Raw genomic sequence first — 15,365 nt, 5'->3', positions numbered from 1 at the left:
GTTGTACTATATACCATAAAAAAATCTAGTCGCCTAGACCCTCAGAAAGTGGTCAAACAGCCACTTCCGGTTTTATTTCATTACAACATGGCTGCCAAACTAATTGACCAATCGAAATTCTGAAAGCATGTTGCACCAGTTCACATTAGGGACTATCAGTAGAGAGCATTTTTAGACTATTCAGTTCAGCAGTTTTCTCAAACGGCTTGACGAAAGAAGTTGTGGAAGAAAGAAGAAGAAAGAAGAAAAAACCGAACAATAAGAATAGGGGCCTCGCCCTTTGGGCTTGGGCCCCTAATTAAAGCCGCAAGCGGCGTCACCGGGGCCCAAGCTGATAAGATTCTGTTTCATAATTAATGAGGTCACATGTTAGACAATCAGCTGCAGGTAGATTGTATTATCAGTAACATGAGGTCGAAATGAAGTTGGTACCATGTATTTACGTGGTTTGGTTATCGAAATATGGTTTTCAGGATATATAATGAGCCATGTTCTTATGCACAATAATGAGATTACATAATCATATACAGCCATTTCTAATGTCAGTTACATCTTTCATTCAATGTCTTCATAATGACACGAGTTACATGTCCTGCTCTGCGACTGTGTTTTAGATATGACTGCTTTGCATATTAATGAGTTCACATGACCATATATGGTCATCTGTTATTTTAATCAAATTTCTTGTTCACTGTTGTCATAATAACACAGGATTCATCTTCCTAACTGCAACAGTGTTTAAGATATAATGGTTATGCATATTAATGAGTTCACATGACCATATATGGTCATCTGTTATTTTAATCAAATCTCTTGTTCACTGTTGTCATAATAACACAGGATTCATCTTCGTAACTGCGACAGTGTTTTAGATATGACTGCTATGCATATTAATGAGTTCACATGACCATATATGGTTATCTGTTATTTTAATCAAATCTCTTGTTCACTGTTGTCATAATGACACAGGATTTATCTTCCTAACTGCGACAGTGTTTAAGATATAATGGTTATGCATATTAATGAGTTCACATGACCATATATGGTTATCTGTTATTTTAATCAAATCTCTTGTTCACTGTTGTCATAATGACACAGGATTCATCTTCCTAACTGCAACAGTGTTTGAGATATAACGATTACGCATATTAATGAGCTCACGTGACTATATATGGTCATCTGTTATTTTAATCAAATCTTTTGTTCAATGTTGTCATAATAACACAGGATTCCACTTCCTAACTGCAACAGTGTTTGAGATATGACAGTTATGCATATTAATGAGCTCACATGACCATATATGGTCATCTGTTATTTTAATCAAATCTCTTGTTCAAGGTTGTCATAAAAACACAGGATTCATCATCCTAACTACAACAGTGCTTGAGTTATAACAGTTATGCATATTAATGAGGTTAGAAGCCCCCACCCCATGGGTGCCCAGCCACGTGGCCTAACAGTGTGCTATTGGGGCAAAATGATGCATCTGATGACACAAATGCACATACAAAATTTGAAAGAAATCAGACTAATACAAAACATGTAGTTGCATAATTTCTATTTTCACAAAATCCAAGATGGCGGCCAAACCACGTGACTGATCAAAATAATATTATTTTTCTCGTATGCAGCTAAGGCCAGGCATGGTAAGTATAAAAACATCTAGTAGATTGGTTGAATCGTCTCTGAGAAACAAATACCCAAACTTTTGGTCAATTTTGCTTAAAATCCAAAATGGCGGCCAAACCATGTGACTGATCTGAATTTTTCTTTAGGTTTCTGAAAGGGCTTGATACACAGATGTCATGAAGCAAAATTGAAAATATTCCCTCAAGTGTTGCCAGAGTAAAAAACTACTTCCTGTTTAGAAGAAATCCAAAATGGTGGCCAAACCACGTGACCAATCGTAAACATTTTTTCAAACGTAAATGGGATTCATATATAGAAGCTAAATACTACATATGAGAGCATTCTGCTTGGTGGTTCTGAAGAAGAAGATTTTAAAGTGTTTTTTGCCGTTTTTAGGAAAAACAAAATGGCGGGAAAAGTCACATGACCGCTAAAGTTTTTATTGCTGATATTTATTACACATGAGTTGTACTATATACCTTAAAAAAATCTAGACGCCTAGACCCTCAGAAAGTGGTCAAACAGCCACTTCCGGTTTTATTTCAATCCAATATGGCTGCCAAGCTAATTGACCAATCGAAATTCTGAAAGCATGTTGCACCAGTTCACATTAGGGACTATCAGTATAGAGCATTATCAGACCATTCCGTTCAGCGGTTTTCTCAAACGGCTTGACGAAAAAAGTTACGGAAGAAAGAAAGAAAGAAAGAAAGAAGAAATTAAAGCCGCAAGCGGCGTCACCGGGGCCCAAGCTGATAAGATTCTGTTTCATGATTAATGAGGTCACATGTCAGACAATCAGCTGCAGGTAGATTGTATTATCAGTAACATGAGGTCGAAATGAAGTTGGTACCATGTATTTACCTCGTTTGGTTATTGAAATATGGTTTTCAGGATATATAATGAGCCATGTTCTTATGCACAATAATGAGATTACATAATCATATATAGCCATTTCTAATGTCAGTTACATCTTTCATTCAATGTCTTCATAGTGACACGAGTTACATGTCCTGCTCTGCAACTGTGTTTTAGATATGACTGCTTTGCATATTAATGAGTTCACATGACCATATATGGTCATCTGTTATTTTAATCAAATTTCTTGTTCACTGTTGTCATAATAACACAAAATTCATCTTCCTAACTGCAACAGTGTTTAAGATATAATGGTTATGCATATTAATGAGTTCACATGACCATATATGGTCATCTGTTATTTTAATCAAATCTCTTGTTCACTGTTGTCATAATAACACAGGATTCATCTTCCTAACTGCGACAGTGTTTTAGATATGACTGCTATGCATATTAATGAGTTCACATGACCATATATGGTTATCTGTTATTTTAATCAAATCTCTTGTTCATTGTTGTCATAATGACACAGGATTTATCTTCCTAACTGCGACAGTGTTTTAGATATAATGGTTATGCATATTAATGAGTTCACATGACCATATATGGTTATCTGTTATTTTAATCAAATCTCTTGTTCACTGTTGTCATAATGACACAGGATTCATCTTCCTAACTGCAACAGTGTTTGAGATATAACGATTACGCATATTAATGAGCTCACGTGACTATATATGGTCATCTGTTATTTTAATCAAATCTTTTGTTCAATGTTGTCATAATAACACAGGATTCCACTTCCTAACTGCAACAGTGTTTGAGATATGACAGTTATGCATATTAATGAGCTCACATGACCATATATGGTCATTTGTTATTTTAATCGAATCTCTTGTTCAAGGTTGTCATAATAACACAGGATTCATCATCCTAACTACAACAGTGCTTGAGTTATAACAGTTATGCATATTAATGAGGTTAGAAGCCCCCACCCCATGGGTGCCCAGCCACGAGGCCTAACAGTGTGCTATTGGGTCAAAAATATGCATCTGATGACACAAATGCACATACAAAATTTGAAAGAAATCAGACTAATACAAAACATGTAGTTGCATAATTTCTATTTTCACAAAATCCAAGATGGCGGCCAAACCACGTGACTGATCAAAGTAATATTATTTTTCTCGTATGCAGCTAAGGCCAGGCATGGTAAATATAGAAACGTCTAGTAGATTGGTTGAATCGTCTCTGAGAAACAAATACCCAAACTTTTGGTCAATTTTGCTTAAAATCCAAAATGGCGGCCAAACCATGTGACTGATCTGAAATTTTTTTTAGGTTTCTGAAAGGGCTTGATACACAGATGCCATGAAGCAAAATTGAAAATACTCCCTCAAGTGTTGCCAGAGTAAAAAACTACTTCCTGTTTAGAAGAAATCCAAAATGGTGGCCAAACCACGTGACCAATCGTAAACATTTTTTCAAACATAAATGGGATTCATATAAAGAAGCTAAATACTACATATGAGTGCATTCTGCTTGGTAGTTCTGAAGAAGAAGATTTTTAAGTGTTTTTTGCCGTTTTTAGGAAAAACAAAATGGCGGGAAAAGTCACATGACCGCTAAAGTTTTTATTGCTGATATTTATTACACATGAGTTGTACTATATACCATAAAAAAATCTAGACGCCTAGACCCTCAGAAAGTGGTCAAACAGCCACTTCCGGTTTTATTTCAATCCAATATGGCTGCCAAACTAATTGACCAATCGAAATTCTGAAAGCATGTTGCACCAGTTCACATTAGGGACTATAAGTATAGAGCATTTTCAGACTATTAAGTTCAGCAGTTTTCTCAAACGGCTTGACGAAAAAAGTTACGGAAGAAAGAAAGAAGAAAGAAAAAACCGGACAATAAGAATAGGGGCCTCGCCCTTCAGGCTTGGGCCCCTAATTAAAGCTGCAAGCAGCGTAACAGGGGCCCAAGTATACATGCCATAAATAATGAGGTCAAATGATACACAATTAGTTTGAATGATTAGTACCATGAGGTCGAAATGCAGTTGGTTCCATGTATTTATTTGAGATATAAAGGTTATTAATATATGGTCATCTGTTATTTTAATCAAATCTCTTGTTCAACGTTGTCATAATAACACAGGATTCATCATTCTAACTACAACAGTGCTTGAGTTATAACAGTGATGATTATTAATGAGGTTAGAAGCCCCCACCCCATGCAGTTGGTTCCATATATTTATTTGAGATATTAATGTTATGAATATTAATGAGTTCACATGACCATAAATGGTCATCTGTTATTGTAATCAAATCTCTTGTTCATTGTTGTCATAATAACACAGGATTCATCTTCCTAACTGCAACAGTGTTTGAGATACAACGATTAAGCATATTAATGAGCTCACATGACCATATATGGTCATATGTTATTTTAATCAAATCTCTTGTTTAACATCATCATACTAACACAGGTTTCATCTTCCTACCTGCAACAGTGTTTGAGATACAACGATTAAGCATATTAATGAGCTCACATGACCATATATGGTCATCTGTTATTTTATTCAAATCTCTTGTTTAACATCATCATACTAACACAGGTTTCATCTTCCTACCTGCAACAGTGTTTGAGATATAACAGTTATGCATATTAATGAGTTCACATGACCATATATGGTCATATGTTATTTTAATCAAATCTCAGGTTCACTGTTGTCATGATAACACAGGAATCATCTTCCTACCTGCAACAGTGCTTGAGATATAACAGTTATGCATATTAATGAGTTCACATGACCATATATGGTAATCTGTTATTTTAATGAAATTGCTTGTTCACTGTTGTCATGATAACACAGGAATCATCTTCCTAACTGCAACAGTGCTTGAGATATAGCAGCTATGCATATTAATGAGGTTAGAAGCCCCCCACCCCATGGGCGCGTAGCCACATGACCTAGCCATGTGCCATTAAGGGGAAAGAATGTATCTAAAGAGTAGAATACACGTACAAAATTGTATTCCAATCGGACTAATACAAAACATGTAGTTGCATAGTTTCAATTTTCACAAAATCCAAGATGGCGGCCAAACCACGTGACTTATCGAAAATATATTATTTTTTCCATATGGAGTTAAGGCCAGGCATGGTAAATATAAAAACATCTAGTAGATTCGTTGAATCACCTCTGAGAAACAAATGCCCAAACTTTTGGTCAATTTTCCTCAAAATCCAAGATGGCGGCCAAACCATGTGACTGATCTGAAATCTTTTATAGGTTTCTAAAAGAGATTGACATAGAGATGCCATGTAGCAATATTGAAAATAATCGCTCACGTGTGGCATGAGTGAAAAACTACTTCCTGTTGAGAACAAATCCAAAATGGCGGCCAAACCACGTGACCAAACATAATGAATTTCTCAAATCTAAATCTGCTCCATATGTAGAAGCTAAGTACTGAATATGAGAACATTTTACTTGGCGGTTCTGAAGAAGAAGATTTTAAAGTGTTTTTTGCCGTTTTTAGGAAAAACAAAATGGCGGGAAAAGTCACATGACCGCTAAAGTTTTTATTTCTGATATTTATTACACATGAGTTGTACTATATACCATAAAAAAATCTAGACGCCTAGACCCTCAGAAAGTGGTCAAACAACCACTTCCGGTTTTATTTCAATCCAATATGGCTGCCAAACTAATTGGCCAATCAAAATTCTGAAAGCATGTTGCACCAGTTCATATTAGAGACTATCAATATAGAGCAATTTCAGACTATTTGGTTCAGTGGTTTTCTCAAACGGCTTGACGAAAAAAGTTACGGAAGAAAGAAGAAAGAAGATGAAGAAAAAACCGAACAATAAGAATAGGGGCCACGCCCTACAGGCTTGGGCCCCTAAAAACCGGACAATAAGAATAGGGGCCTCGCCCTTCGGGCTTGGGCCCCTAATTAAAGCCGCAAGCGGCGTCACCGGGGCCCAAGCTGACAAGATTCTGTTTCATAATTAATGTGGTCACATGTTAGACAATCAGGTAGCTTGAATTATCAGTAACATGAGGTCAAAATGAAGTTGGTACCATGTATTTACCTGGTTTGGTTATCGAAATATGGTTTTCAGGATATATAATGAGCCATGTTCTTAATAATGAGATTACATAATCATATATAGCCATTTCTAATGTCAGTTACATCTTTCATTCAATGTCTTCATAATGACACTTGTTACATGTCCTGCTCTGCGACAGTGTTTTAGATATGACTGCTTGCATATTAATGAGTTCACATGACCATATATGGTCATCTGTTATTTTTAATCAAATCTCTTGTTCACTGTTGTCATAATAACACAGGATTCATCTTCCTAACTGCAACAGTGTTTAAGATATAATGGTTATGCATATTAATGAGTTCACATGACCATATATGGTTATCTGTTACTTTAATCAAATCTCTTGTTCACTGTTGTCATAATAACACAGGATTCATCTTCCCAACTGCAACAGTGTTTAAGATATAATGGTTATGCATATTAATGAGTTCACATGACCATATATGGTCATCTGTTATTTTAATCAAATCTCTTGTTCACCGTTGTCATAATGACACAGGATTCATCTTCCTAACTGCAACAGTGTTTGAGATATAACGATTACGCATATTAATGAGCTCACGTGACTATATATGGTCATCTGTTATTTTAATCAAATCTTTTGTTCAATGTTGTCATAATAACACAGGATTCCACTTCCTAACTGCAAAAGTGTTTGAGATATGACAGTTATGCATATTAATGAGCTCACATGACCATATATGGTCATTTGTTATTTTAATCGAATCTCTTGTTCAAGGTTGTCATAATAACACAGGATTCATCATCCTAACTACAACAGTGCTTGAGTTATAACAGTTATGCATATTAATGAGGTTAGAAGCCCCCACCCCATGGGTGCCCAGCCACGAGGCCTAACAGTGTGCTATTGGGGCAAAATGATGCATCTGATGACACAAATGCACATACAAAATTTGAAAGAAATCAGACTAATACAAAACATGTAGTTGCATAATTTCTATTTTCACAAAATCCAAGATGGCGGCCAAACCACGTGACTGATCAAAATAATATTATTTTTCTCGTATGCAGCTAAGGCCATGCATGGTAAATATAGAAACATCTAGTAGATTGGTTGAATCGTCTCTGAGAAACAAATACCCAAACTTTTGGTCAATTTTTCTTAAAATCCAAAATGGCGGCCAAACCATGTGACTGATCTGAAATTTTTTTTAGGTTTCTGAAAGGGCTTGATACACAGATGCCATGAAGCAAAATTGAAAATATTCCCTCAAGTGTTGCCAGAGTAAAAAACTACTTCCTGTTTAGAAGAAATCCAAAATGGTGGCCAAACCACGTGACCAATCGTAAACATTTTGTCAAACATAAATGGGATTCATATATAGAAGCTAAATACTACATATGAGAGCATTCTGCTTGGTGGTTCTGAAGAAGAAGATTTTTAAGTGTTTTTTGCCGTTTTTAGGAAAAACAAAATGGCGGGAAAAGTCGCATGACCGCTAAAGTTGTTATTGCTGATGTTTATTACACATGAGTTGTACTATATACCATAAAAAAATCTAGACACCTAGACCCTCAGAAAGTGGTCAAACAGCCACTTCCGGTTTTATTTCAATCCAATATGGCTGCCAAACTAATTGACCAATCGACATTCTGAAAGCATGTTGCACCAGTTCACATTAGGGACTATCAGTATAGAGCATTATCAGATCATTCCGTTCAGCGGTTTTCTCAAACGGCTTGACGAAAAAAGTTACGGAAGAAAGAAAGAAGAAGAAGAAGAAACCGGACGATAACAATAGGGGCCTCGCCCTTCGGGCTTGTGCCCCTAAAGAAAGAAGAAGAAGAAAAAACCGAACAATAAGATCAGGGGCCACGCCCTACAGGCTTGGGCCCCTAAAAAAACTAGTTCACAGGTTTTCATTCAAGTTGCCCTTCCTAAATTTCCATAAATCAGAAAAGTCATGAAGGCTGCTTCTCATAGATCATGATTAACATTAAATTTGAAATATCTTCCCAAGTACAAAAAATTCATGTTAGAATTTACATAAAATGTTATCAGAATTTCTTTCAACTCTAAAATGCCTTATAAAGAGCTCCACATGCTCTTATATAGTGATGCACCAAATTGCGATAGGAACTTTAAATAGCGATAGCTCTAAACCCTTGGCTAAATTTGATGAGAAAACCCATCTGATCTGCCCAATATTTTCTGGGGTTGGGGAGGCAGAGATGACATTCACTGGAGCATAATTGTCCCCTATTGATGAATTTTAATATTATTATGTCAAGTTAGACTGGGAAGTGAGATTCTATCATATATTCAGTGTCAGAGAGACTGTAGAGTGTGTTTTCTCATCAGTTGGCATTACTATAGGCAATAGAATCATGTATTATTTTGTGATTTTCTGTTCCTAGGAAAATTCTGATTTTAATCTGTTGTCGTATCTACATGACGAGAGCTGGAAAGCTAAGATAATGGAAATGTTAAAAACGGACCAGAGATTGAACAAGAGTTTGTATAACATTGAAAATTACCTGGAAGGAGAATATAAAAAGCCTGGAGTGAAAATATTCCCTCCAAAAGAACTAATTTTTAATTCATTGCATCTGACACCATTGGATAAGGTACAGTATTTATATTTAAAGGGACATATTCTATAACATTTGGCAATCCCAAAATTTGAAACTGAAGAGCGATGTTTTTTTGGGGGCAAAAAGTTCATTCCCATATTGCATGTCGATGTACAAAATGCTGAAACATCCAAGAATATATTGCAAACATTGAAGCAGTCGATCATCGGCATTGAACAAACAAGGGCTATTTATGCAGTTTGAAAGAAAAGATGCACAGACAATTCTGGGTCCAGATTTTGCAGTTAATGAGAATCTCACATCCTTGTCGTTCTTACAGTGTAGACATGGTTGCAAATCAAAAGTTTTTATTATCTGTCTATAGTTAGAAAGACCCAGTATGGATGATGGACTGTATATTGATTACTGTGTTATATAATAGTCATTCATTTTCAGGTTAAAGTTTGTATTGTTGGTCAAGACCCTTACCATAAAGATGGTCAGGTGAGTGCAGCTGTGTTCCTAGAATGTGCTCAAAAGCTCTTTTTGCTTTTAATTCCGAACAAACTACATTTGACTAAGTGATTATTCAAAATTATGATAGCATCTCTCTAATAGATCCAATGACTGTAACATGAATTTTGATTGGTTGCTGATATTTTTATGATTTGAATAGTCATTTGGTGAAAGGTGATAATTAAAAGCAAACACAGCTTCTCTCTGCATCAAATTTTACTCTGATTGCTATATGAGACATCACTTTTCCAAATATGTATTATCTACATCTCCACAAGACTACTGCATACCGATAATACCTATTGGTATTATGTAACATTTACAAAGTGTGTAAAGTATCGTTAAATATGTCTAAAAAAAATATTTAGTAACCAATTAGTGATACATGCTATTTAATTGACTTAATACTGATCAAACTGAATAAGTTTTCAAAACGTCATAAAAAAGGCGCTGCCGACAATGCATGTGTTTAAATATTTTTGCTAGCTTTCAGACAGCTTGTCAAATAAAAACATCTGTGCAGAAATGTAAAAAAGTTGAAGCACCAAAAATAAAAGTGAACCCACCAATCGTATTTTCCTAAAACCACGCCCACTGATTATATAATTTGTCTGCATTGCTTTCACAATATCCTATCAAATACCAACACTTTTGAGCATGCTGATTGGTTGCCGTGACAACTGCTAAAACACAGCAATAAATAATTGTACCAGTCTTCTGCATTTATGTACACTACAAATTATTTTTTTTCATCTTTTTATTTACATGCAGAATATCCATAATCTTATTGCACACACAGGCTCATGGATTGGCATTTTCTGTGCCAAAAGGTATTAAAAAACCACCATCGCTGAAAAATATTTTCAAAGAACTGAAAGTTGAGTATCCAGATTTCAGTGAACCAGATCATGGCTGTCTTGAGAAGTGGGCGGAGCAAGGTGTGCTTTTATTGAATGCCACACTTACTGTGGAGTAAGTATATAGGGATGTTCATTTCAACTACTCTGTCAAATGTCAAGGGATCAAACATTTAAAATCAAGAAGGGTGGCTGAAACCAGTGTAACCAGTGCAATCAGTTGAATTATTTTTTGTGGTGTCTTGTCTGTAAATTTTTAATTTTGGCAATTCTTCAGTCAGATTTAAAATGGCCAACCCCTAAGTGGAGCATACTGTACATGGGAGGACAAGTAGAATTTCGCTGACAGAAATTACAGAGCACTGACACATGCACATGTTGCAGTAACTGTTACAATATTTCACAATTTTCCTTAACTTGTGCTATTTGTGTAAACATTTTTCTTCCCTAAAAATGAAAGTAATTCACATTATTATATATCACCTTAACGCCATAAGTTACAGGGTGCCGTAATTTTGCGGTATTTTCATCCTACTATATTGGGAAATGCAAATGATTATGCACGTAAGCGTCTAATAATAAAAATAAATCATGGCTGCCACCAGGGTTTGACCGGACTCCCCACAGAGAAATTTTCTGATTTTGTTCAAAGCGTTTTCAGCATTCCTGTGATGTATCCTTGGAAGGAAAAGATGTATAATAGTAAGGTTATTACGAGAATACCTCTAAGTATGCACTCAGACAGTACGCTGCGCATCAACCTCCGCAGCACGTCGGACGATACTCCAGCTGTACTGTCTTCATGCATACTTTGAGGTATCCTCGTATATTACAAGCAGGTAAAATATGTATAATAATAAGGGTATTACAAGAATATCGCAGGTATTACAAGAATATCGCAAAGTATGCACTCAGGCAATACGATAACAGATTTGTTTGTGGATTACTTGTGTAGCCCTCAAAGTTTAATTATTTCCAGAGATGCTATTGGAAACCAAGTTCAAATTGTTGGTGAGCAATTTAAAAATTTAGTAGCCAAGTACAAATTTTGCCAGAATTTATTATCCTTTACAAATAGATTATAAACACAACAGACAAAGAAAACAGGCTCTCACTCAAGAATATATTTGTAACTTTAATGACTGTAACAATCTGATGACAGTTTGTGTGTGTCTGACAGACAAACATAGTTTTAAATCAGGTGTTATGAAGTGTAGTGATTCAAGCCCTCAGTTAACAAGTTGAACATTATATTGTATTGTATATTTTTTTTCAGAGCACATGAACCTAATAGTCATGCAGAGATAGGATGGAGGGAGTTTACGAACACATTAATTAAAATTATCAACGATAATTGTGAGGATGTTGTGTTCATACTTTGGGGATTGTTTGCTCATGAAAAAGGAAAAATCATCAACAAAACTAAACACCATGTGATAGAAACTGTCCACCCATCTTCGCGCTTGGTGAAAGAATTCATGAATTGCAAATGTTTTCTGAAAGCAGATGCACTTCTTGAGAAAGCTCGCAAGATGGCTGTGAACTGGGAAGATTTGTAAAAATTCTGGCATGTTGGTGAACGGGCATTTTTTATTTATGAACAAGCAGGATGACATTATAATTGTAGACACAAGAAATATAAATATTCATCTTTTTGGTCATCGAATGTCAGTTAAAAGTGGGTGTGTTTTTTGTCAGTATTTTTGAAAAAAATTAAGTTTTCATAAAAAAGTCCAAATGAATGGACAATTTTATTGAGTGTGTATATTAATTTTTTGGGAAAATGAACAGAGCCTTGGTTCTATTTGATGGTCTAAATTGAAAAACAATTGATTCAAATTGATCTGTGGAATGAAAAGGAAAAGAAATGATGTATTTGCTTAATTAGAAATTAATCTCTAATTATTGTGTCGTATACTGGATAATTAAAATATTTAATTTGTCATATACGTAAATGCATACACTACTAATAGCTATTCATTATTATTTTTTTGTTGAAATTATGATATGAAATATATTTTAACCACAATAATACTTCTTTTTTATACTTGCATTTTTATCTTTTTGAAAATACATTTTATAGCAGTATTTTTATAAGATCATAATTATATATAATTATATTTACATATGTATAAGTTTATAATTTGTGTGTTCAGAAATGAATATGGTTTGTAAAATACCAGTCTATCTGAAATTTAATACAATTATTAAATACATTGAAATGTCTCTGTCTCTTAGTAAGTATGAATTGTGTCCCTTACTCACCCAAATTCTGCAATATGCAAATACAGGATATTATTGCAGATTAAATTATAGAAATTATTTGATACAAATAAAAATCATCAGCATTAGCAAAGTAAAACAGAAAAGTTTTTTCCCCCTCTTTCCAAAAAGTAAAAAACATTGTGAAGATTTTTTTTTTCATTTTGATTTTTTCAAGTTCATTTGCGTGTCAACAAGAGCCATATCAACAGTGAACAGGCATTATTTTTGTAATGTTTTAGAGAATTAACATTGGACTATAAATCCTAGAAATAAACATGCTCTGAACTGAAAGATGGTGGCCAAACCATGTGACTGATCTGAAATCTTTTATAGGTTTCTGAAAGAGATTGATATAGAGATGCCATGCAGCAATATAGAAAATAATCGCTCATGTGTGGCATGAGTGAAAAACTACTTCCTGTTTAGAAGAAATCCAAAATGGCGGCCAAACCACGTGACCAATCATAATGAATTTCTCAAATCTAAATCTGCTCCATATGTAGAAGCTAAGTACTGAATATGAGAACATTTTACTTGGCAGTTCTGAAGAAGAAGATTTTAAAGTGTTTTTTGCCGTTTTTAGGAAAAACAAAATGGCGGGAAAAGTCACATGACCGCTAAAGTTTTTATTTCTGATATTTATTACACATGAGTTGTACTATATACCATAAAAAAATCTAGACGCCTAGACCCTCAGAAAGTGGTCAAACAGCCACTTCCGGTTTTATTTCAATCCAATATGGCTGCCAAACTAATTGGCCAATCAAAATTCTGAAAGCATGTTGCACCAGTTCACATTAGGGACTATCAGTATAGAGCATTATCAGACCATTCCGTTCAGCGGTTTTCTCAAACGGCTTGACGAAAAAAGTTACGGAAGAAAGAAAGAAGAAGATGAAGAAGATTTTGATTTTTAACATGAACATTTATTAGTCGAAAGACGTCATTAATACATATCAATTATTTACACATATTATCGCATGTTCATGTTAAATCATTTTGTATTAAGGGTACAATTGAAAATATATTAAAATACATTTCACATTACAATGGTGTAAAAACTTGTTTCACAATGGGGAACATTAAGTATGAAGATTTTTTAAAAAAAGTACATTTATTAAAAGACACATTGTCGTTATACATAAATCAATAAAATACAGGTGAGCGTCACTTCTGAACTGACATTCAGATAAATTTATTTTAAAAATTGTGGGTATATTGTTAATGACTTACACTAAGTATGGCAACTGTTGAATTTCGAAAAATCATTATAATGTTTGTACTTATATGATACATCTAGCATAAATTAGCTGTTCACCATCATATCTAACAATGGCTTCATTGATGCACCACCTGTCTGTAAAACGTTCTGTATTTCCATTGCTCAGGTAGTAGTTGTATTCGCCGTCAATCCTTGAATGTAGTCTTGAGTTGAAAGCCTTGACAACATCGAGCGGAGTTTCTTCATTTAAGGCGTTTCTTCGTGATAAGTGAATGGCCAGTTTTGCTGACGTCAGAATGTAGTTTACCAGTTGTTTTACATTTTTTTCCTTTTTTCCAAAGGATTTTATTGGTGTGCCTATTACAAACCACCAGTAGGGTAGAGTAAAGTTGTCTCCCACTAGCTTTTCACATATTAGCTTTACTACTTTGAACAGTGGTGCCAGGCGGGAACATTGTAAGAAGATATGGAGCAGGTCGTCTTTTTCTTGGCAGAAGGGGCAATCAGGACTAGAGCGGTATTTGCTCTTGTATAGAAAATTACCTGTTGCATAAGCGCCATGTAGGATTCGCCATTGGAGGTCGCCCTCTTGTTTTGAAATGGAAGCAAGATAACATGTGGTGAAGTCTGGATATATCTCAGCAGGAAGTGATAACAAGTCTCTCCATACTGTATCCATACTGTCTGGTTGTTTTTCCTTCATTTGTGCATTTATTAGGAACTTGTAAATTGCACCTTTTTCGATTTTGTACAGTGGACATACTAATTTATTATTCAAGTTATTGCATGTTATTTCCAACAAGTAATTCGAGGGATTATTGTTATTATAATTTTTCGATGGATTACCTGTAAGATGAGATTGTGTGGCTTCAATGAAAGATTTGGGAATAGAATTGAATAAAGTCTTTATTGTTTTGTCTAAAAGACGCATGGAATATACAGGAACACGTTGTTTTATTTCAGCTGAGTTTAACCATCGTTTTTTGCTTGGGTGCATTAGGTCTCCTATTGTACATATGCCGCCATCTACGAAGTGGTTAAAAACAAAGGGCTCTTGTCGTAGTGAGTGCAGTATTAAGTTATTGTTGAAGAGCGGCTCACTCAAAATTGATGAGGAATCTGGTCGATCTCTTCGAACAATTTTGAGTGATCTCCAACTGCTGAGTATCTCGTGGTAGAAGGTTTGATTACAATATATATCAGTTCTGAGAAGATCAATAATGAAGAGCTGTTTGACATATTTAAATGGATTTGCTTGTTGTAAAAAGTAGTCAGTGAATGACAAACATGGGTGGTTTAGACCAGAGTATAGATACCGCTGTACATATTGCAGACGAAATGCTGTTACCCGACTA

At 34.9% G+C, this 15,365-nt stretch overlaps 1 protein-coding gene across 1 annotated transcript in view; it reads left to right on the top strand.

Moving 5' to 3' along the window:
- LOC102803256 (uncharacterized) overlaps window positions 1–12,082 on the top strand; it is a 34,134-nt gene extending 22,052 nt beyond the window's left edge. Inside the window, exons 3-6 of the mRNA XM_085494474.1 lie at window positions 8,995–9,204; window positions 9,607–9,654; window positions 10,466–10,638; window positions 11,800–12,082. Of these exons, the coding sequence (XP_085350600.1) occupies window positions 8,995–9,204; window positions 9,607–9,654; window positions 10,466–10,638; window positions 11,800–12,082 (714 nt within the window). The remainder of the gene's footprint in view (window positions 1–8,994; window positions 9,205–9,606; window positions 9,655–10,465; window positions 10,639–11,799) is intronic.
- The last annotated feature ends 3,283 nt before the right edge of the window (window positions 12,083–15,365 follow it).

This window comes from Saccoglossus kowalevskii, chromosome 20, assembly GCF_978046115.1.
Source record: "Saccoglossus kowalevskii chromosome 20, keSacKowa6.1, whole genome shotgun sequence".
NCBI lineage: Eukaryota > Metazoa > Hemichordata > Enteropneusta > Harrimaniidae > Saccoglossus > Saccoglossus kowalevskii.
Note: the sequence above shows the minus strand (reverse complement) of the source record. Positions and strands in the feature narration are given on the sequence as shown.